Consider the following 24,021-nt stretch of genomic DNA (forward strand, 5'->3'; position numbering starts at 1 on the left):
GAATCTAAAAATTAAAACAGAGATTAGTATTTGTTTGTTATAATCTATCTACCCTGTGAAAAAAATCCTGTAATACAAAAATGTTTTGGTTAAACTGTTAAAGTTTTCTTTTAACAGGAACTCTAAAAATAAAGAACAAATTAAAATTGGTCAAAAACAAATCGACGAGCTTTTCGAAAATATTCATCCAGAATCTAAAAATAAAAAACAAAATGTTTAAATTTGTTTTTGGCAATCTAACCTGAAAAAAAGTCTGTAAAAAAGGGTTAGTTTGGTTAATAAGGCCCCTGTGAAAAAAATATTTGGTTAATAAGGCCCCTGTAAAAAAAATATTTGGTTAGTAAGGCCCCTGTAAAAAAAATATTTGGTTAGTAAGGCCCCTGTGAAAAAATATTGGGTTAGTAAGGCCCCTGTGAAAAAATATTTGGTTAATAAGGCCCCTGTGAAAAAGATTTGGTTAATAAGGCCCCTGAAAAAAAAAAGATTTGGTTAATAAGGCCCCTGTAAAAATATTTGGTTAATGAGGCCCCTGAAAAAAAAAAAGATTTGGTTAATAAGGCCCCTGTAAAAATATTTGGTTAATGAGGCCCCTGTAAAAAAAAAGATTTGGTTAATAAGGCCCCTGTAAAAATATTTGGTTAATGAGGCCCCTGTAAAAAAAAAAGATTTGGTTAGTGAGGCCCCTGTAAAAAAAAATATTTGGTTAATGAGGCCCCTGTAAAAAAAAATATTTGGTTAATGAGGCCCCTGTAAAAAAAAAGATTTGGTTAGTGAGGCCCCTGTAAAAAAAAAGATTGGGTTAATAAGGCCCCTGTAAAAATATTTGGTTAATGAGGCCCCTGTAAAAGAAGATTTGGGTAATGAGGCCCCTGTAAAAATATTTGGTTAATGAGGCCCCTGTGAAAAAAGATTGGGTTAATGAGGCCCCTGTAAAAAAAGATTGGGTTAATAAGGCCCCTGTAAAAACATTTGGTTAGTAAGGCCCCTGTAAAAAAAAGATTTGGTTAATGAGGCCCCTGAAAAAAAAAAGATTGGGTTAATAAGGCCCCTGTAAAAATATTTGGTTATGAAGGCCCATGAGGAAAAAAGTATTTGATTAATAAGGACCCTGTAACAAAAAAATGGAAGAAATTTAGAAATGCCTGTAAAAATTTAAATTGCCATTTTGGAAAATGACAGAAGCAGAAAATATTAAGAAACGCCTGTAAAAAACAAAAATGTTATATTGGAAAATGGCAGAAGCAGAAGATATTAAGAAACGCCTGTAAAAAACAAAAATGTCATTTTGAAAAATGACAGAAGCAGAAGATATTAAGAAACGCCTGTAAAAAACAAAAATGTCATTTGGGAAAATGACAGAAGCAGAAAATATTAAGAAACGCCTGTAAAAAACAAAAATGTTATTTTGGAAAATGACAGAAGCGGAAGATATTAAGAAACGCCTGTAAAAAACAAAAATGTCATTTTGGAAAATGACAGAAGCAGAAGAAATTAAGAAACGCCTGTAAAAAAACAAAAATGTTATTTTAGAAAATGACTGAATGAAAATAACAGATTTTTTGTAGTGTTGGTGTATATACTAAAATTGAGATATGCTTTTTCTGTCTAAGTTATGTTGGGAACCGCCCACGAATTTATATATTTAATAGTTTGGGTTCCGCCCACACATACATATAGTTTAGGTTTGGTTAAGCCCATAAACACACTTAAATATAATAGTACATATAAATACATTTTGTGCGCATGTTTATGAATTGTTTATCAGGCACAATAAAGAGATACATAATACTATTTTCATAGTATTATGACACGTGAAACTATACACCCCTATCTCTTAATTATAATCTATGCGCATGTTTATGAGTTGATTAATAGTCAAAAAGAGATACATAATACTACCATCGTAGTATTATGACACGTAAAACTTTACTACCTAACTTATTTTAACACACTTAAGTTAAGCTTGGGTTAAGCCCATACACACTTAAAAATAATACATGGCTAACAAAATACAGCGAAAATGCATAAAAATACACATACATATAGGCCTAATTTTAATAAAAATCCTATCCTGTATAAAAATTATTTTTTAACTTGCGCCATATAGTATTACTTAACCATTAAACAGTCCCGTTTAATAAAATTATGAATACAGAAACCTAAAAACACATTGGGACTGTGTCAACTATACTACTTTTATGCGCATGTTTATGAGTTGTTTACCAGTCGCAATAAAAAGAGATACATAATACTATTTTCATAGTATTACGACACGTGAAACTATACACCCCTATCTGTGAAAAATACATTTTATGCGCATGTTTATGAATTGATTAATGGTCACAAAAAGAGATACATAATACTACCATCATAGTATTACGACACGTGAAACTAAACTACTTTTAACTAATATTCTTAAAAAAAGAAAGGTCCTGAGCTTTTATGTTGAAGGTCCTGAGTTAATTTTAGAATCCAGTTTTCTTCGGGTCCTGAGTTCTTTAAAACTTAACTTCTCCTTAGCTCGTTGCTAAGAAGACTTATTTCAGTTCCATCCAATTTCCATTCCTCCAATTCCTGCCATAATCTTTTCACAGGATATAATCCAAATATAATCCATTTGCTACACAAAAAACATTGTTTAGTAAAAGGTAATTATCACTAAACCCTAACCTAATAAATGTCATTGAATGCCAGATATCTATGTCTATGTCATTTTTTTTGTGCCAAAAAATTATTTTTTAATTAACCAAAGAAATTTAAGATATGTTGTTTCAAATGCCAAATGTTTATGAATGTGCAAATTTCTTTCTCCTTATATAATATCCAATATTTTATGATATGCCAAATAACAATTTTTTGTGCCAGAATTTTTTTTATAGTTTAAAATACCTCGGTTAACTATTTGGAAAGGTACCTGCGAGTCAATACAGATTTAATCATGTTCATATATATTTAATTAAAAAAAAATTTTTTTGAGCATAATTATTAATTGTTTGTATTATATCTTAATTTCGAAAAATAATTTAATATTAAATTGGAAAAAATTATTAATTTTAAAATTCACCTGATAAGTTAGTGGAATTCATGGTAACTTCAGCAATTTCTGCTTTATTTATGTTTCTAAAAAATAAAAAATATTTTTTAGTTTTATGTAACTAACATTACTTTTTTAATATTTAATAAATGATTGTATATGTTATTACGTCAGTATTAATAACGACAAAAATTACTATAAACCTTATACACAAAGTTATAATAAAAACACGTCTACTTACCTCAATGGTCCATCTGTAATGAACTAAAACTGTCTACGTAGATGCCACGTGAAGTAATGCGCGCGTCTCAAATTTGAAAAAGGCGCTTTTCGAACTGTCACTCAAAGTTTATTCGCTTATATCTTCTAAACAATTCATTTAAACGTTAAATTTTTTTAACAAACTAATACCCTGTAACAATATCTTTATGTTTATTTAATTTTTAAACATTAATTGTAACAACTAAAGTCCTAAAATACATTAAAACAACTAACACGTGCTTTTAAAAACCCGAGAACGTGGCAGAGGAATTTCTCGGGAAGGCGCAGTAATCATGACGTCACACCCCGCGCCACGCTGAAGAGAAAGATTTCGACACTGGCTTTTTCAATATGTTATAACCTTATTTGGAAATGAATTTTTGTTCTGTTTAAGCAATTTTTCGCCTAATTAAAAATTGGTCCAGAACCCGGGACCTCGCGCTAAAGGAATTTCTCGAGGAGACGCGTTAATTAGGACGAGGATTTCGACATTTCGTAACCTTATTTGGCAATATCTCTGTAACAGTTAAAAGCATGTTCATATAACATTTTATAGGCTATTTAAAATAAAGTTTTAATTTGTCTTTCTTTATTTTAAATACATCTTGCATATTTTTACACATTAAATATTTTTATGTTTTAAACATTTATTTCTTGCATGTAAAGTTAAATAATTTTATATATTTATAATTTTTAATATTAATATATAACTATTAATATTATTATATAACTTTATCCTCGATAAAAAAGCACGACTTTACGGCCTAAATATAGACTAACATTTGTTACCCTGACACTGTCTCAAGTTTTACGTTAAACTTAATCAAGAAAAACATGTAATTTTGTGGATATTTTTAATAACTATAACAAGTAATAACCGTATATAATAAATCCAACATAATAAATTTGCATTAAATTATAATATTACCACAATATTTGCTATAATTAAGAACCAAATACATTTAAAATTACGTAAAACAAAAATTACGCTTATAAGGATTTATAATAATTTTTAACGGCTGGTTAAAATTTTATATATCAATTAGCACCGGTTAAGTAATTTAAATATAAATATTGCACGATTATATTGAATAGCGTTAAAGAAAAAAATAAAATTATATAATGCGTGTGATATATGTTTTTCTGTAAAACGGGCCCATGGGTTTAGCGTTTGATTACCATTGGCAGCACAGAAATTGAAAATACATTTCTTTTAAAATAAGTTTCATTTTAATAAAATATTTTTCTACTCAATTTTCTATGTTTATATGCCGCATATTAGCGATAACAATCGCCAATTTATGCGGAGCTTTCGCGCAACATTCTTTAAATTCATCTTTATTGCTTGTAGGCACATTTAACAGCGACCTCAAGTGGTGCAACTTAGTCGAAGGACTCAAACCTAGGGAGTCAATAACGTTAGCCATGTAGTCTAAGTCTGAAACCAGTTGTTTAGCCCCACTTGAGTTGAGAGAAGGTATTTTTGTGATAGCTTCGATGTAGGTATGTTCTGTTGCTCTTACAATCGCACCAAGCCACTGGTCTGATAAGTTTTCGAACTCGTTTTCGATTGCGGATTCACCGGGCTCGGCGGGGAAGGGTAAGCTGCCGTTTCTGAGCGCGGTTTCTAAGGATTGTGATTCCGAGTTTTCCGCGTTTTCCGCGATCGAGAAAGGCTCCAAATGTTGCGGCAACGTCATTAGATATTGCCCGACGTGCGTCGCCTCCTCGCTTGGCGACACGCTGAAACTCGGCATCTCGCTTTCCGCCACCATGACGTCATCACTCTCCTCGGAAAATGATGACGTAGTTGGTATGGACGACAACTGGCGTTTCACTTGAGCGAACGCAACGTCGAAAGCGAGATTCTGAGCTTGCTGGTTCAAATCCTGAACCCTCTTCTTAGTTTTCGGTAAAATCTGAACACTATTTTCTTTTGCAGACGACACCAACTCGCAGAGCTGCGAGTATTTTCCCGGTTCGACACGCTTCAGATAATTATACCGTTCCCACGGCAACGTTACGTCATCATTTGAATTAAGATTGTCAAGGTCATGGTCAGATACAAGGGTTAGTATGGACGTGATTAGATTTTGATTAAAGTCGATATTTTTTGTGATGATACGACCACATGTTGTTATTACTCGAATACAATGTTGAAATATGGACCAATCTTCATCATTATTTTGAATCTAAATTACAGGAAAAATTAAATAAAAAAAGTAAAAAAATGGAAAAATGACAAATAAAAAAATGGAATATTTTTTTTAAAAATGGGTATATACAATTAACCTTTTTTGTTTTTTATTAATTTTATACTTAGTAGAAAGCATTTTAGTTGTTATTTCATAAATAATATATTATTAAATTTAAAAATTATTAACAGCAGCCTTATTGGAATTCCTTAAATAAAATAAATAAAAGAACTTACTTTTATTTTTTTGATGCCACTTGAGTTAGCGATTGTTCTTAGTTGTCGAGCAAACCGATCAAAATATTCAGAGAAAAATCTTTCCAATGCTTCAATTAAATCACAGGCACCAAAATGTCCTAAAAAATAATATTACCAAAATTTAGTTGTATTACTTTTATATGGGTTTCGCATCCTGATTTAGTGGTCAGAACACTTGGCTTTACTACATAAGGTCCCGGGTTCGATTCACACTGCTCTCATGCTGTAGTGCCCTTGAGTAAGGGCGCTATAAACGGCATAAACTCCTGCTGAGCTAAAACCAAATCAGCAGCTTAGTTATCAGGCAATGATAATCTATAATATCCCAAACTGCCAAAAGCAACTTGTGACTGGGTCGGGGTTATTCATGCTACTCTATGTTTAGATCGCGAATGCAACCTTTCCACATCAAAAATAAAAATATATAAATAAAAAAGGGTAATTTTTAAACCTGTTAATTTTTCACATCTTTCAATACCCTCCTGTGCTTCATTAAACACCTTGTTCACCGACAATTCTAACAACTGAACAAGATCTATGATGTCATGGGCATCCATTATGACATCAGAAAGACTGGTGAGCAATGTCTCAGTCTCCAAAGTGTCATATTGTAGAAAATACGGAATATAAGGGTGCCAAAAAGCATCAGAGAGCTTGGATAACATTAAGTTATCAATCTGCTCAATTTGAATGTCTTTTGAAATTGATTTTTTCAGATTGACGGTAAATGTAATAGTGATGTCGCACATTTTTAAAAGCGTCGTCAACTTTTCTGTCACAAGTCCTGTCATGGCTGTGTTGATTATACTAGCCGGTCCTGACTCAACAGACAATGTGACTTCTAAGATAAGCTGAGTAATAATCGAAACAGCTGTTTCTTTGCCGAAAATCGAAGCACACCACTGGACTTCAGAGTAGGAAATTGAGAGTAATAAATCGTAGAATTCCTCGAGCAAACTTCGGTCGTTTTGTTTTTCCTCACTTGAACATATTTCTTGCCATTTTGTTGATATCCGCGCACGATGACATTTCAAGTAGTAATTTCTGATTTCATTTGGCCTAAAAAATAAAAAAAACTTAATGACTTTTAACATTAACCAGCAGCGTGGTGTAGTGGTAAGAACACTTGCTACACCACACATAGGGTCGTGGGTTCAATCGCCACTGATCTCATGCTGTAGCGCCCTTGAGTAAGGTGCTATAAATGGTATGAACTCCTGCTGAGCCAGCACTTAATCAGCAGCATAACTATCGGACAATTATAATCTATAATATCCCAAACTGCCACAGGCAACTCAAGACTGGGTCGGAGTAACTGATGTTACTCTATGTTTAAGTCGCTCATTCAACTTTCCCACATTGAGGATAAAGATATATAAAAAAAAATAACAAAAGTTACCACAATATTAAGAGTTTAATCAACACCTTTAAATATTATTTTTTATACTGTATACAACATTTATAAATTTTTATAAATAAAAATATATTAACCTATCCAAGGTTTTAAATATTGAGTAAAATTTCTTAGATTCCTCCAAATTATTTTGCATAAAAGCTGCCACAATATTTGGACTAACTAATGATTCGAGTCGATTTTTAAGTGCCTCTAGATGTAAAACCTAAAAAAATATCACATTTAGTTACAATAAACTTAATTGTAAATGATATATACATATATAGTAATAAAAGTTATACTTATATACCTTATCCTCATAATCTGGGCTGTTTTTTAGAACTTTTAAACTTGTTTTCATACTTTGCAACTGTTTTGAGATAGCATTTACATCCCCGGACCTAAAGTAAATACATAAAGTTGAACAAATATATAAAAAGTATATAATAATAATTAAGTGTGACCTGGCTCTACTACATGAGATTCCAAGTTTGATTCCCACTGCTTTTATGCCAAAGATTTTTAGGTAAAGCACCATGATAAATTTATTTTTATATATTTTACCTGAAAATGTCCTCTACAGCAGAAGCAGAAGCCATTATTACTTTTATAAAGTAATAATGATCAAGTGTAATGTTGTATATATATATAAAACACTTGGCTTTACGACATGAAGTCCTGAGTTTGATCCCCAATACCTTCATGTTAAAGCCCACTTCAGTAATGCACTCTGGTGAATAACTTGTATTTTATAAATCCTACCTAAAAATGTCCTCTACAGCAGAAGCCAAACTCGACCAATTATCCGCTTCCTTGAGAGCATCACAAGCTTGCTCTACCCTTGTTCGAACTTTGTCAACTCTGATCAACACCTCCATCGAGTGGGATGTTTGCTCTTCGACCGATTTAATCTCCTCTTTGACCTTTAAATCATTTTAAGTTATCAACTATAGAAAATTATTTATGATATTGGTGCTAAGATCGCATATCTAGTCTGGCGGTCTGACAATACATAGTTATTTTTTGGAGTTCCATTAAATATTTTTATATATATTTTTTTTGCTCAATGTGGAAAGGTTGACTTCAAGACCCAAACTCAAAATAACATTAATTAAAGTTGCCCTTGGCAGTATGGAATAATTTTTTTTTGTATAAATCTTTATCCATGATGTGGGAAAGTCGAATGCGTGACTTAAACATAGAGTAACAACAGTTACCCCGACCCAGTCTCGAATTGCCTGTGGCAGTTTGGGATATTATAGATTATAAATGCCCGATAATTATGCTGCTGATTAAGTGCTGGTTCAGCAGGAGTTTATACCATTTATAGCACCTTACTTAAGGGTGCTACAGCATGAGATCAGTAGGAATTCAACCTTGAAACTCATGCAGTGAAGCCAAGTGTTCTGACCACTACACTATCAGACCAAGTTGCTTGTCTATTTTAAATCATTACAAATTGAAAGTTTGTCGAAAAAAGCCATTTCCGAACAGTATCATTACTTTTTTTAAATATGGCAAACCCCAAAACTTTTACCTGCTGCATTTGCTGCCACAAGAAAGATGCTTCCTGCTTCAACGTTTCAACATCACGCAAAACCCGTGGAAAATTTGCGATGGTTTGCTGTGAAATATCTTCCAACGACTTATTAACCTCTTGAATGTAGCGTTGCAGTTTTGTTACCAGAGTAGCAGTGTATGCTTCCCGCTGCTTGTCGTCCTTTAGTTGTGTTCGAAAAACGCCGTTTATCCAATCTTTCACGTCAAATTCTTCGGCAGAAAATTTTGAAAAATCCATTTTAAATTTGGGACACAACACCTTAGCTATCTACATTAACCATTAACAAATTAAGGTAATCTTTTATATAACTTATATGTTAAAGTTTTAACATTGGTAATCAACTATTGAGTCATTGACTCACTAGTTTGCATATTTGTATACACATAACAATTTTTCTACACGTTTTCAAAATCGCAGTAAACAATCTAAAGAGGATAAACGAATTAAACGATGCGTGAGGTAAAAATATTTATTTTTTAATTTAAAATTTATTAATTAAAAAAAATATTATAAATTGTTATTTATTTTTTTTAAACAAATAAAAAATTTAATTCAATACATTAGCAACTTTAGATTGCTTATGCTTAAATATAATATTATTTTTAAAATACGCTTATATATTATAAAAAAATTTATATATTAAATTATTTTATGCAAATTTGGTAATCATTTTACCAATTTATGTACTAAATTATATTAGAATTTTGTTTTTATTTATTTAAATTAAATGAACCAATGTGAGGATAAGTAGAAAATGCGCGTTAGACGACTTTTTCCAGCAAGAGCCAGTTCTGAAAAAAACGTGTTGTAGGCGGAAAATACCAGAATCAAATTTCCTTAATCTATGTAATCAAATTCTATTATTTTATACTTTATACATTAATATTAAGAGCATATATAATTATTATACATTTACATAAGATTTGATACTCGGTTGTTTAGTTTTTTTTAATGTAAAATATAGAATAACGCTAGAATTTGTGATTTTTTTCACGCTTGGCAGCTTGGTAACAATATAAAATTAGTTTTGTTAATTGTTTGGGCTGGTTAGCTAATAAAATGGAGGTTCAAAATAATAATGCTAAAAATCAAACAAGCACAGACGCTGACGAATTATACGTTTTGCAACAATTCGACGTAAACGCAGAAGATTACACAAGTCGCATTTTCAACATGGTTTTATCAGCATTTTCGCAACTATTTAACGAAAGTCAAATGGCCATGCAGGAATCTTTCAATGAAGACTTACTCTCAGAAACAAGTGAAGAATTTCAACCAACTGTTATGAAATTTATTAAAGACTTTCATGAAAATCTTGAGTTTCGATCAGAAGCTTTAGAAACTTATCTAAGTAAAATGGTGTTTTATATTCGCCCCAATACTTTGCTACCTGATGGTGTATTACATAAAGAATACACTGATTCAAATCAGACATTGCAAGAAACAAACCAAGAAATCGAAAACACAGTTACTAAAATTATTAAACTTAAACATTCAAATGCTGAGCAAAAAGAAAAAATTAAGAACTGCAATGCATTGGAATTACAGTTAGAAAACCTTCAAAAAGAGCTTGATAATTTGGAGAAAATAACTGATATTTCTGATTTAAAATTATATCTAAAAAACTTTTATGAAGTAATTAACAGTTAAAATCATCTCCTGTCTTCTGATTGTATTTTATCAATAAATCCCAAAGTAAAAATATATGTTTGTATAAACCAAATACTGTCATACAACAAATATATATCTATAGTTTATTTTTATGATTATTTTTGTAATTATTCTTCTTTTCTTGTTTTTATTATTACTTTAAATGTATACCTTTTATGTACACTGTTAGGTTAGCAAAAAAAAAACTTTTGGGTATATATATATAATTTTTGTTCAAAGAATGATTTTGTAAAATTTATTTTTTAAGGATCAATATTCAGAATAATTTTAGTTAATTAAACACCAGCTAACAAAATGATGCAACAACAACAAGAAAAAAAAGATGAAATCTCATTTAAATTGGTCTTAGTTGGTGATGGTGGAGTAGGTATGTCAACATTTTAAGTTTTATCATTTTTTATAAAATAATTTTTACTTTGTTTTTGTTAAAATTCAATTTTTTTTATAAGGTAAAACAACTTTTGTAAAACGTCATTTAACTGGAGAGTTTGAGAAAAAGTATGTGGCAACCCTCGGCGTGGAAGTTCACCCAATCTCATTTCAAACCACTAGAGGGTGTATTAAATTCAATGTTTGGGACACAGCGGGCCAGGAAAAATTTGGAGGTTTAAGAGATGGTTATTATATCCAGGTAGGTTAATTTGTTTTATTTTTGAACCTTAACAAAGGGGTAAGTGTCAACCCAACCCCTCTAAACCTGATCAACCCAACCCCTCTAAACCTGATCAACCCAACCTCTCTAAACCTGATTTCTGAACCCCCTTAAACGTCAGCCTGACCTCCCTGACCCCTTCAAATATTCAATTGGTGCCCTTAATAAGATAAATGTACCCTAGAAATATATGCCCTTTTACTTACAAAAGTACTTGCAAAGTACCCTCTTTTCAAGACAGAGGTAATTCTTATTCTAAATGTTTTTTAACAGGGTCAATGTGCTATTATTATGTTTGACGTAACGTCTCGTGTCACGTACAAGAACGTGCCAAACTGGCATCGAGATCTTGTTCGAGTTTGTGAAAACATACCAATTGTGTTGGTTGGAAATAAGGTAAGTTTTTAAAGTTTTTTTAAAAAATTTTTCCTTGTAAATTTTTAGATTCTGTTTTTAGACAAAAATACAATGTTATGATGTGATATTTTTGTTCTGCTTGTTAGAAATATAAACTCTGTTTTTACGTTTGTTTTATTAAACTTTTTATTAGTTAGGCTAGGCCAATTATTTGAATTTAGTACACACATTATTAGATTTAAGTTTTAGACAGAAATTCAGTCAATTTTTTTATTAACACCTACCATTTGTGACTAGAAATTTTTGGAGGGTGATTTTTTAGCAATTTTTATAAATTTTAATTTATCTTTTTTTAAGGTTGACATTAAGGACCGCAAAGTTAAAGCAAAAGCAATCAATTTCCATCGCAAAAAGAATCTCCAATATTACGACATCTCTGCCAAATCCAACTACAACTTTGAGAAACCATTTTTGTGGATGGCACGAAAACTTATCGGTGACCCCAACCTTGAGTTTGTGGCTATGCCAGCATTGTTACCTCCTGAAGTTAAGGTTGATCCTGGTCTAATGGCACAATATGAAAAGGAACTTCAAGTAGCTCAAACGGCAGCGTTGCCAGATGAGGATGACGATTTATAAACAATATTCCATCAAAATCAACTTAAAAAGAAATTCGTTTTTAGAAAAACTTTCACAGAAAAAAAAATATGAAATTTTTCAGTTTTCAAAAATTCACTTTGAAAAGTTTGATTTTCAAATTGCTTTTTTCGATAATTTTTTGTTATCAAGGTTCTTTTACTCAAACTGAGGATATTATTTTGGTTTTCACTTATATTAACCCTTTTCTATTATGCGGTCCTAAATCCACTGCTTTAATAATTATCGTTTCAGATAATTTTCTGTTCTCTAAGTTTGTTGCTTCTTAATTTAAAAGTTCAAAAAAATAACATTTCAAATTTTTCATTTTACAACTTCAATTAAGTTTAAAATTTTTGTTGTGCCTCTCTGTAAATTGTTGAATGTGTTTAATACCAACATGACCATAACAACGTATAGTTAATTTGCAACTGCCATTTTTGTCAGTATAATAACGGTAATAAAATTTCTTGAAAAAATGTTTGTGATTTCGTTTTTTTTTAGAATTATATTTTAAATATAGAAAATTAACTTTATTGTAAAAAAATTAAAAAAACGAAAAAATAGTGTAGTGGTAAGTACACTTGGCTTTACAACATAAAGTAGCGGGTTCGATCCTCACTGCTTCCCACAATAAGGCTAGAGATGTACAAAAAAAATTGTAATTTAGTTTTGCTGGTGCTCACGCACTTTACCTTGCAGTTAAGTTTATGTTTACTAAGAGCAAATAGAGTAAATGTCATTGTGAGTTTATAAATTAAGATTGTGTTAAGTAAGCAAGGCTATTACCAGAATTTAAATATTAAAAGAAACGTAATTAAAACCAAAATTATTTTAAATTTAATTAACTTAGGAGAACTTTTAAAAGTTAATATAAATAGTTTATGTAACAGCTGTTTTAAATAAAAATTTTAATTAAACGTATATTATATTGTAGTTGATTCTTCGTGTTTTTTTTAATAAATTGTACATTTCTACATTCACCAATAAAAAAAGTATTTATAGACTACAAAAAATAACTTGAAGCACAGACATTTATTAGTAGGCTAGTCCTAGTAGTTCAAGAAGAATCGTGACAGCAAAAAAGGAAAACTTTTTAAATCAAAACCTGAAATAACCAAAATGCAAAGCAAATTAAACCAAGATAAAAATCCAAGTTTTTTAACTCAAAATTTAAAGCCGGTATTTGAGTTATTTGACAGAGAAGTAAAAAATTATATTGATGAAAACGACTTGATGTTAGTTATGTTTGCATATGGTTTTCACCCAACAAAATCTGAAGTCAAAAGTTTAATTGGAAACAAAAACGGAAAATTAGATTTCGATGGTTTTGTAAAACTGTTTCAAAAAAATATTAACTCTGGTTTGCTTAAAAAAGAAATGTTTAAATCGTTTAAAGTAAGCCTGATTAATAAATTGTATTTTTTGAGACACTTATTTAATCTAAATAAAAATAAGTTAGATTAAACTGTATATCTTATATTTATTTCAAATACCTTTTAAGATTTTTTATTAAAGCATAATTACTTTAAGTTTTATTTTAAATTAAAGGTATTCGACAAAGATGGAGACGGATTTATATCACGTGACGAGGTTGGAGATATGCTTAAACTTTTCGTCGAACGACCAAGCGACGAATACATTGACGAGTTTCTTCAAGAAGCTGACTTAAATGACGACGGTCAAATCGATTTTAGTGAATTTGTTGCTCTATTTGAAGCATAATAAACTAATTGTTGTGATTAGAATTATCTTTAACATAAACTGTAGCCTATTGTATAACAATGTATTTTAGGTGTGGTAGCTGGGTGCTGTATAAATTAATAAAGTTATACATATTTTACGTAAACAAATATTTGTGGATGATGACCGTTCTATTTGCGTTTTGTTTAAAACATTTAAATTAAAACAATTTTTTTGTAATATAAGCTTTTTTTACCTTGAAATAGCTCTATTAATTTAAATTAAAATTGCCACAAGCTTTTTTAGATTAAAAATTTGGTCTAAGATAATATTGAGGATAAACGATACTTTACAATCGCGTAAATTTCAAATTTTTAAACCGCCAGGCGGCAAAATGTAATTCCGCAAAAAAAGAAGACGGCAAGTAGCCTAGTAAGTTTTAAAAATACAAATTTAAATTGTTTTTTAAATAACTACTAATAAAATACAGTAACGTCAAAACGGCAATATAACAAGAAACTGCTACATAATTTTCTAATTTAAAAGTTGTTTTGTTTTTGGGTTTATATATAAAAAACTGCGAAACTTTAACTTGTAACCTACCTGAACAAAAATTATCGTCTTGATTTTTTTGGGTACGGTATGTCTAAACACCCTTATCAAGCATTAATAAAAGTTACCAAATATAGTATTTACTACTAGTAACTAAACATAGTATCTCGGCTGCCCAAATTTTCTGTAATATTAGTATCAGCTGTTGTCAAGCTAATAAAAGGGATCTCTATTAGTTTCGCACGCCCTACATAAACAGGGTGTGTAACCGAAATACGGCACATGTAATTAAACAAAGAGGTTGCATAAATTAAACCCTTACCCTAACCCTCACATATTCAGTTTACCCATTAACACATCTGACTCGTAAAGCGGACTAAGTTATACTCATTAAAACATATTTCAACTAATTTTTAATGTCTGGTTGAACAATTGCCATACTTAGGTTATAACGCCTTGTTAAATTCGTGCGTGCGAAAGTAATAGAGATCCAATAAAAGTAATACTATCACTATCAGTTTACCTATAGGTGTACATTGCCTACTACGGTTTTTAGAAGTAACTTTTTAATAAAATAATATAGAAAATGTCAAACAATAGCTGGCTATTTTGGTTACTGAACTGTACTTTTTAGGCTTGTTTTTACAATGACAAGTGGGGGATTTGTGTCATTGGGAAGAGTTAAAGCTTCTGATGAATTTAAATCTAAATTATTCAGATATGCTCTTGAGGGTAAAGCCAAAAAAATTGAGGTTTTATTTGCCAATAACCCAGGTATCTAATACTTATGTAGGTTATTAGGTTTGTTAGCATATATAACTCTAATTCAAGAGCTACTATTAATTGGTTGAAGGCTAGAAAGTTTAGTTTGTTGTATATTTTGGTTTTATTTTCATACTTATTTATTTTTATATACTCTGTATATACATTGTATATACAGTTTTCAATTTAAAAAAAGCCTTAAATGTACTTGGGTTTATTAAAGCTGAATATTCTTTAAATTTAGCAACTTAGAACTATTTTATTTTACTCTTACCTACCTACAATACTTTTGATTATTTGATATTAGGTTCAAGTTGTGACATCGATTCTTGTAACACGAGAGGCCAAACTTGTTTGTTTGTTACATGCATGAGCAGGCATTACAAATGTGTCACAACTCTGCTTCAACTTGGGGCCAATCCGAACAGGTTTAAATTTTTTTTTTAATTTTTTTTTAGCATAATCTGTAGGTTTATATATTTTTTTTAAACCGGCGGACGACGCTATATTTATATATATATTGGCTATAACATTTAAAATTTTCAATTATACTAGCCTACCATTTATTTGTTTTTCTAGGCGGAGTGATGATGGAAGCACAGCATGCCATGCTGCAGCTTTTTCGTGCCACACAATTATGTTACAAGCTTTAGTGGATCAAGGTGGTGACCTGCGATTGCACGACAATCGTGATTTAATGCCAAGAGATTGGGCTGTGGAGGCCGGTATCAAGAAAAATAGAAAAGTGAGTTTTTTTGTAAAGTAACTTTAAAAGGGTATGTAAAATTAAACAGTAAGAGGTTTATTGTAACAATTTAATTTTTAATGTTCTGATTTTTTTGTTCAGATGTTAGAGTTAATAGATAGTTGGCAGGGAGAAACGATGAAAAAAATTTTGTCTACAAGTTATTCTGAAAAATTAACAACATCTTGTTCAACCAAGTATGTTCATTTTTAAGTTGAATTATTTTATATTAGTCTAAATAAACCTGGGTTCGGGGTTTGATTCCCACTACTCCCATGCTGTAGCGCTCTAAAGTAAGGCAATGTAAACGATATGAGCTCCCGCTAAGCCAACACTTAATCATCGGGCAATTATATTCTATAATATCCCAAAATGCTCAAAGGCAACTCAAGAATGGGTTGGGTTAAGATAACTGATGTTACTCTATGTTAAGGTCGTGAAGTCGACCTTCCCACATCAAGGATAAACAGATATAAAAAACAATAAAACAACTTTTTAATCGTAATCAATGTTATTGTAATATTACCAATTAAGTGTATTACAGGTCTTTAAGATTACATTCAAAGCCCACCAATATATCAACGACCACATCAACCCTTCATTTTAAACAAACTGGATTTTTAAACAACAGTTTTGGTGATTTTGTTGCCATTGAATTAATAAAGGACAGTAATACAAGTTTACAAGGAAAACAAGAAATTGGATATAAGTCTATTATACCTGTGGTTAATGCACAGCATTTGAACTGCATTGAAAATGAACTAACTGGATCTTATAATGTAAGATTTTGTTATTTATCTAAATTTATCTTTGATGCAGGAAGGTCGACTGCATAATGTTAACATAGAGTAACATCAGTTATCCCAACCCAGCCTCGAGTTGCCTGTGGCAGTTTGAGATATTATAAATTATAATTGCCTAATAGTTAAACTGCTGATTAAGTATTGGCTCAGCAGAAGTTTATACCATTTATAGTGCCTTACTCAAGGGCGCTACAGCATGTGAACAGAACAGTGAAATTAAACCGATGACCTCATGTAGTGAAGCAAGTATTCTTACCACTACCCAGGCTCCCGGGAAAATCAATTATGTTTTTAAAAGATTTGTAATATAGAATATGGTATATATATATATTATTTTTTTTGATTAATGTGTTTTAGGTGCCCCCTTATTTTACATTATGTGATAGAAAATGGGGGAATCAAAATGTCACCATTAAAAAAATAAGAAAAATGAAACGTAAACCAACATGGCAGCATGCAAGTACCACTGATCTTCTAATTGCTGAGCAAAAAATTCACAGGTAGAGTACAAAATATTACCACATCAATATCTTTATTTTAATACACTATATAAACTATTGTGATAGGCAAAATACATATAAACTTACGTATTTTACACAAGTATTTAAGTAGATTATTATTATTATTGGTGTTGCTGATTTCATTTGTTATTTTAAGAGTTATAATCTGGGTAAAATATATTTTATATAGGCTATATAGTTACTTAGTTAGATATTTAATCTGAAGTTTTTTTTTTTTTGTATATACCTTTATCCTCGATGTGGGAAAGTCGAATGCGCGACTTAAACATGGAGTAACATTAGTTACTCCGACCCAGTCTCGAGTTGCCTTTGGCAGTTTGGGATATTATAGATTATAATTGCCAGGTAATTATGCTGCTGATTAAGTGCTGGCTCAGCAGGAGTTTATAGCATATTACTCAAGGGAGCTACAGCATAAGAGCAGTGGGGATTGAACCCATGACCTCATGGTGGTGTAGCAAGTGTTCTTATCACTACACCATGCTGCTGGTTTTCTTTAACTTGTTTTAATATTTTACTGTTTAAATTGCTAAAGTACGAGGGTTATTCTTTAAAAACATAAACCTGAAATGTATAATATAAACTTCAAGCCACAAATATACACAATTTCTTTTTAGTTTATTAAGACACAATCACATCCTTCTCTTAATGGGAATTGGTTTTGATGGAAATACTGACATGAAGGACACAGATTCACTCACAAGATACAAGAATTCTCTTTTACCTCAACAATTTGTTTATGAACGAATCAATTTGGGAACTTTATATCATTTGCTGCATGAGAAAAAATACAGTTTTCCAATTTATGACTCAATTACATTCTTAATTCAGGTAACTAATAGACCGGCAGCATGATGTAGTGGTAAGAACTCTTGCTACACCACACATGAGGTCGTGGGTTCAATCCCCACTGATCTCATGCTGTAGCGCCCTTGAGTAAGGCGCTATAAAAGTGGTATGAACTCCTGCTGAGCCAGCACTTAATCAGCAGCATAATTACCGGGCAATTATAGTCTATAATATCCCAAACTGCCACAGGTAACTCGAGACTGGGTCGAAGTAACTGATGTTACTCTATTCGACTTCCCCACATTGAGGATAAAAATATATAAAAAAAAAAGAAGTTATATTTAAACATAAAAAAATCTATTTTTAGTTGGTAATTATATCTCTGTTTTTTTTATTATTCAACCTTTAGTTGGAAAGGTCGACATCATGACCTAGGCATAGAGTAACACTAGTTACCCTGACCCAGTCTCGAGTTGACTTTAGTAGTTTGGGATATTATAAATTAAAATTGGCCGTTAATTATGCTGCTGATTAAGTGTTGGCGCAGCAGGAGTTAATACTGTTTATAGCACCTTATTTAAAGCCTCTGCAGCTTGAAAACAGTGAAAATCAAACCCACGACTTTAGTCAAGTGTTGTAACCATCTCACCATGCTGCTGGTATTGAAGAATTAAAATACCTTCAAGGGTGCCTAAAAATTGTAAATTGCCCTTTTTGCTAGCCTATATATAATTTTTTTTTTATAGAGTGCTGATGCATTATCTTATCTCCACCAGCGTGGTTTAATACATTGTTGTGTTACATCTCATTCAATCTATATTGTAGACCATAATAGTGCTAAGCTATCTGATTTTTACTATGCAGTGCATAGGTGAATTTTTGTTTTGTTTTTTTTGGTTAATTGTTGTTTTCAGTATTTTATTTTTAAAAAATCCTTTTTTTTGTATCACATTGCATTATTTTTTTAATTAAGGTTAATTTAGTTTATATTTTTGCTTAACTAAATTTGCATAAGTATTTTTTTATTTTTTTATTTTGGCTTTTCGCACATTGATAAAAGTAAATAATAAATACGATATACAATAAATATTACAACAATGCGACGGAAAAAAATGACAAAATCAATTTAATGATTTAAAACATGCCAAAAGTAATGATGTTTGCACAAAGATTTTATAGTATATTAAGGCATGGTCAGCAAACCCAAAGTATAAATAATCGTAAAGAATTCAACAATTTAAGACAACAAAAAAAGCAAAATAATACAATGTTGTAAATGACAGAATCTCTTACAAATTATTTAAACGCAAAACTTTAATTTAATTCAGTGAGGAAAAAGCTGGGATCTCCAATCAAGTCTCACCAGCTTTTAACAGGTGGTTAGCACCTGAAATATTAGCTGGAAAGAACCCAACATTTGAGAGTGATATTTACAGCTTTTGTGTGCTTGTCAGTGAAGTATTGTCAGGTAAAATACAGTTAGCCTATTCATTTTACCTTTTATTTTTAAGATTTTTTTTTAGTTTAAATTTTTGTTACCTAATTATTTATAAATTGCTGATTTTGTTATCTAAATTTTAAAGTGCCTTGAAAAAGGACACTTTGAGATAACACCGGCAAATTCGAACTCCAAGCGCCTTTGAGTAAACTGCCATTAATGGTATAAACTCCTGCTAAGCCAACACTTAATCAGCAGTATAATTATCAGGCAATTATATTCTATATAATATCCCAAACTGTTAAAGGCAACTCAAGACTGGGTTGGGGTAACTGATGTTACTCTATGTTTAGGTTGCGCATTCGATCTTCCTACATTCAGAATAAATAAATTTTTAAAAAAATGTAAATCAGTTATACAATTAACCTGTATTATTTAAACAGGAGTTCTACCTTGGAAAGGGTTTGACCCAGACAGTGTCAGACACCAAATTGTCTCAAAAGGAAGAATGATGACAATACCGGATAATATACCAGATCACTTTTACCCTATCTTGTGCAAAGGACTTTCCATATCTAGAAGAAAAAGAACTTATCATATTACAAATATTGGATATCAATTGGAACAGTTCTTAAAGGTTAAGGGCAGTTGTATTAAGTAATTGTTTGCAATGTAACTTATTGAACTCTGACTAAGACCTCAAGGTTTGCATTATAAGGTCTGGGTTGTTTTTTTTGTATATATATTTATCCTCGATGTGGCAAGGTCAAATGGGCAACCTAAACATAGAGTAACAATAGTTACCCTGACCCAGTCCTTAGTTGCCAGCGGCAGTTTTGGATATTATAGATTATAATTGCCCGATAAATGAGCTGCTAATTAGGTGCTGGTTTAGCAGGAGTTCATACCATTTATGGCGCTTTACTTAAGGGCGCTACAGCATAAAATCACTGGGGATCGAACCCAGGACCACATGTAGTGTGGAAAGTGTTCTAACTATTACACCGTGCTGCCTGTGTTTTATTTATACAATGTTTTTTACTTTTTATAGCTACTTGCATTGTATAAAAATATATTTAATTATTTAATTTTTTGGGTAATGGACATAAAATGTTATTCTTCAACTTTTAGCTAAATATTTTTTTATTTTAGTCGGACAACGTACTACTAGCCAGCAGCACAATAAAGAGCCCACATGGTAATAAACATACAATAACATAATTCGGAGAAGTTATAAAATTTAATTTTTTTACACATTATTTTTTAAGATATATCTACATTACGAAGTTGCTCTCTTTTAATAAATGAAAGGAATTCATTCAAACCTTATGGAGATTTACCCGATGCAGGTAATATTAAACAAATTTTGCATTTTTTTGTATATAAATTTATCCTCGATGTTGGAGATCGAATTCACAACTTAAACATAGAGTAACATAAGTTACCCATCCAGTCTCGAGTTGCCTGTGGCAGTTTGGGATATTATAAACTATAATAATTACGCTCCGGTTGATGGCTCAGCAGGAGTTCATATCGTTAACAGCGCCTTACCCAAGGGCGCTACAGCATGAGAGCAGTGGGGATTGAACCCACGACCCCATACGGTGTACCAAGTATTCTTACCACTACACCATGCTGCCACCCAAAATGTTGTGTCTTTTAAAGTGTATTAAAGTTAATTTTACTGTTTTACTTTCTCCTAAGCAACTAATTCTAATATATATTTAAAAAAACAATTTTTTATTTAAATCTTTTGGCATTGGATGCATTTAAAACTTTTTCCAAAATTTTTTTTTTTTTTTAAAAAAGTATTATTAGATTAATTTCTAAAAAAATATTTTTTAAGAAAAATTATTAAAAGAAAAACATAAATAAATTATTTTTTTTAAATTGACTATTTTTATATAAAAACAATTAACAAAAATTTTAATAAGTTTTTATGTTTTAGCCCCTTATGTTCAACATAGTTTAACAGAACCTGATAGTAGAGCAAACATTGACCAAAATTACTTAAAAGTCACTCCAATTCGAGCGGAAACAAAAACTTTAATTCCTTCTGGTTTACAAAAATTGGAATCATCATTTACTTCTAAACCACCAATAGTAAGATTTTAATTTTATTATTTTTTTTTAAATTTTTATTTTTTTTATAATCTAGTTTTGTTAAATAATAATATTTAAAAAAAATTATATTTAGCCAATAGCTGCTGTCCGAAATGCACAAATGGACAATTCAAATTATTTGTCTGAAAATTCTATTAGTAAGTTAATATAATTTTGTTAAAAAGCAAAGCGTTATTCTAAACATAATTTATTTCTATAAAAATAAAAAACTAATTAATATAGGTAATTATCCAAAAATACATATATATATATTTATTCTTAAACATAGAGTAAGGTTAGTTACTCCTACACAGTCTCGAGTTGCCTGTGGCAGTTTGGAGATATTAAATAAATTATAAATGCCCGATTATTATGCTGCTGACTAGGTGCTGGCTCAGCAGGAGTACATACTGTTTATAGCACCTTACCTTATTCAAGGGCACTACAGCATGAGAGCTGTGGGGATTGAACCCACGACCTCATGTGTGGTGTATCAAGTGTTCTTACCACTACACCATGCTGCCAATTTGTTTTTTAACCGAAATAATAATAAGAGAGTAATATTAATATTTAAGCTTAATGTTTAATTAGATTTAGTTAAATTAGTTTACATAAAACTGTTTTATATTTAATAGAGAATAGTACATTGAACAGTGTTAAGGTTTCAGTATATAATGGTCTTGTACAGCAAAGGTAACAGTTAAAAATAAAAGCTTGAAAAATTTGACATTTTTTTTAAGTATTTTTAAATATGCAGTAAAGATAGTAGAATACCAAAGACATAGAATATGGGCTATACTAAAATGTATTTGTACAATTTTTACAACTATCCCTAAAGAGATTGCAATTTTTTGTTTTATTTTAGTTCAACAAAGATATTATTTTTTATGTTAGAACGCCCACCAATTCCCAAAACCGCTCTATAATGATGGAAAGATTTTTAAACGATGAATCCAATCAACTGAATCATAGTCTGTAAGTTGAATGCATAAGTGCCTTTATTTATTCTTTAATAAACAAACAAAGATTTTAAGTTGAGTTAATAAGTTTGTGATATAATTGGCCCTATTTTTCAATAATAAACTTGGCAATTGGTTTTGGGCTCCGCAGGAGTTTGTTCATTTATAGCAAATTACTTGAAGGTGCACTGGCAGCGTGGTGTAGTGGTAAAACACTTGCTACACCACCATGAGGTGTGAGTTTAATTCCCACTGCTCTCATGCTGTAGCGCCCTTGAGTAAGGGCGGTGCGAACTCCTGCTAAGCCAGCACTTAATCAGCAGCATAATTATTGGGCAATTATAATCTTTATAATATCCCAAACTGCCACATGCAACTCGAGACTGGGTCGGAGTAACTGATGTTACTCTATCCTTAGGTTGCGCATTCGACCTTCTCACATCGAGGATAAAGATATATACAAAAAAACATGGAAGCAGCTGGAATTAAACCCATGATCTTATATATAGAACCAAGTGTTCTGATCATGCTACTATGGAATATATTATTAAAAAAGCTCAATTAAATTTGTATTTTAGTTTGTATTTATTATGAATTTTAGTTTTAATATCTGATTTAATAATTTGTTGTAGCGATGAAGATTTAGTCGGTGTTCATCCAGATTTATTGGACACCGATTCAAGGGATTCAAGTTTAAATGCTGAAAACCAAAACTCTGTGGCAAGCCTATGCAAGTATGTAGCCAACATTTATAATTACTGATACTTAAATTAACTGTATTTATATATCACCTAAAAGCCTGTTTTTTTTTTAAGTTTCTATATTTTTAACAGTTAACTTTTTTTTAAATTTTTGCAAGAAAAATTTTATTTTTAAATAAACATTACAAAAAAAAATTATTTTATTTAGATAAAAAAAATAATAAAAAAATTTTAATTTTTCTTTAGCCAACCAAATATTCCTGAAAACACATCAGTTACGCCAACCTATCGACCTCTTGCTAAGGAACGAAGTATAAGGGTAACAGCGAGGACACCTAGTGGTTCAAATCAAGTGAAAACCTCGGAAAGATCGAGTCCTTATCCAGACCTAACTGAAAGAAGAAATTCACCTGGAGAATATGTTTTATCTGGTTTACCTGCAGTTCACGGTAAATATATTTAATTTTTTTTCAATTTTTTATTTATAATTCACCAGCAGCGTGGTGTAGTGGTAAGAACACTTGCTACACCACACATGAGGTCGTGGGTTCAATGTAGCACCCTTGAATAAGGCGCTATAAACGGTTTAAACTCCTGCAGACCCAATACTTAATCAGCAACTTTATTTATCTTGCAAATATAATCTATAATATCCCAAACTGCCAAAGGCAATTCGAGAATAGGTTGGAGTAACTTATGTTACTCTATGTTTAAGACGCGCATTCGACTTTTTCACATCGAGGATAAAAAACTTTGAAGTCTAAATACAACTTGGCTTGATTCCCACAGCTTTTAGTGTCCTTGAGTAAGGCGCTATAAAAGGTATGAACTCCTGCTAAGCAAATAACCATCAGCAGCTTGATCATCAGGCAATTATAATCTAAAATATTCCAAACTGCAAAAGGCAACTTGAGACTGGGTTAGGGTTACAAATGTTACTCTATGTTT

At 31.0% G+C, this 24,021-nt stretch overlaps 3 protein-coding genes across 3 annotated transcripts; 2 read left to right on the forward strand and 1 right to left on the reverse strand.

Annotated features, from left to right (window-relative positions):
• Positions 1-4,151: 4,151 nt before the first annotated feature.
• LOC145750083 (conserved oligomeric Golgi complex subunit 7-like) lies at positions 4,152-9,071 on the reverse strand. Its single transcript, XM_082566020.1, has 7 exons — positions 8,678-9,071; positions 7,903-8,063; positions 7,451-7,541; positions 7,239-7,366; positions 6,199-6,806; positions 5,727-5,845; positions 4,152-5,487 (listed from the first exon to the last, which is right to left on the reverse strand). Exons 1-7 carry the CDS (start codon positions 8,936-8,938, stop codon positions 4,546-4,548), a joined length of 2,310 nt encoding a protein of 769 aa, XP_082422146.1. The 5' UTR covers positions 8,939-9,071; the 3' UTR covers positions 4,152-4,545.
• A 1,510-nt stretch (positions 9,072-10,581) lies between these two features.
• LOC145751584 (GTP-binding nuclear protein Ran) lies at positions 10,582-12,489 on the forward strand. Its single transcript, XM_082567764.1, has 4 exons — positions 10,582-10,739; positions 10,822-11,003; positions 11,298-11,420; positions 11,739-12,489. The coding sequence occupies exons 1-4, from the start codon at positions 10,667-10,669 to the stop codon at positions 12,018-12,020; spliced, it is 660 nt and encodes a 219-aa protein (XP_082423890.1). The 5' UTR covers positions 10,582-10,666; the 3' UTR covers positions 12,021-12,489.
• Positions 12,490-13,139: 650 nt separating this feature from the next.
• Positions 13,140-13,742, forward strand: LOC145750926 (uncharacterized). The gene is made up of 2 exons (XM_082566997.1): positions 13,140-13,349; positions 13,569-13,742. The coding sequence occupies exons 1-2, from the start codon at positions 13,140-13,142 to the stop codon at positions 13,740-13,742; spliced, it is 384 nt and encodes a 127-aa protein (XP_082423123.1).
• The last annotated feature ends 10,279 nt before the right edge of the window (positions 13,743-24,021 follow it).

Source organism: Corella eumyota, chromosome 4 (genome assembly GCF_963082875.1).
Source record: "Corella eumyota chromosome 4, kaCorEumy4.1, whole genome shotgun sequence".
NCBI lineage: Eukaryota > Metazoa > Chordata > Ascidiacea > Phlebobranchia > Corellidae > Corella > Corella eumyota.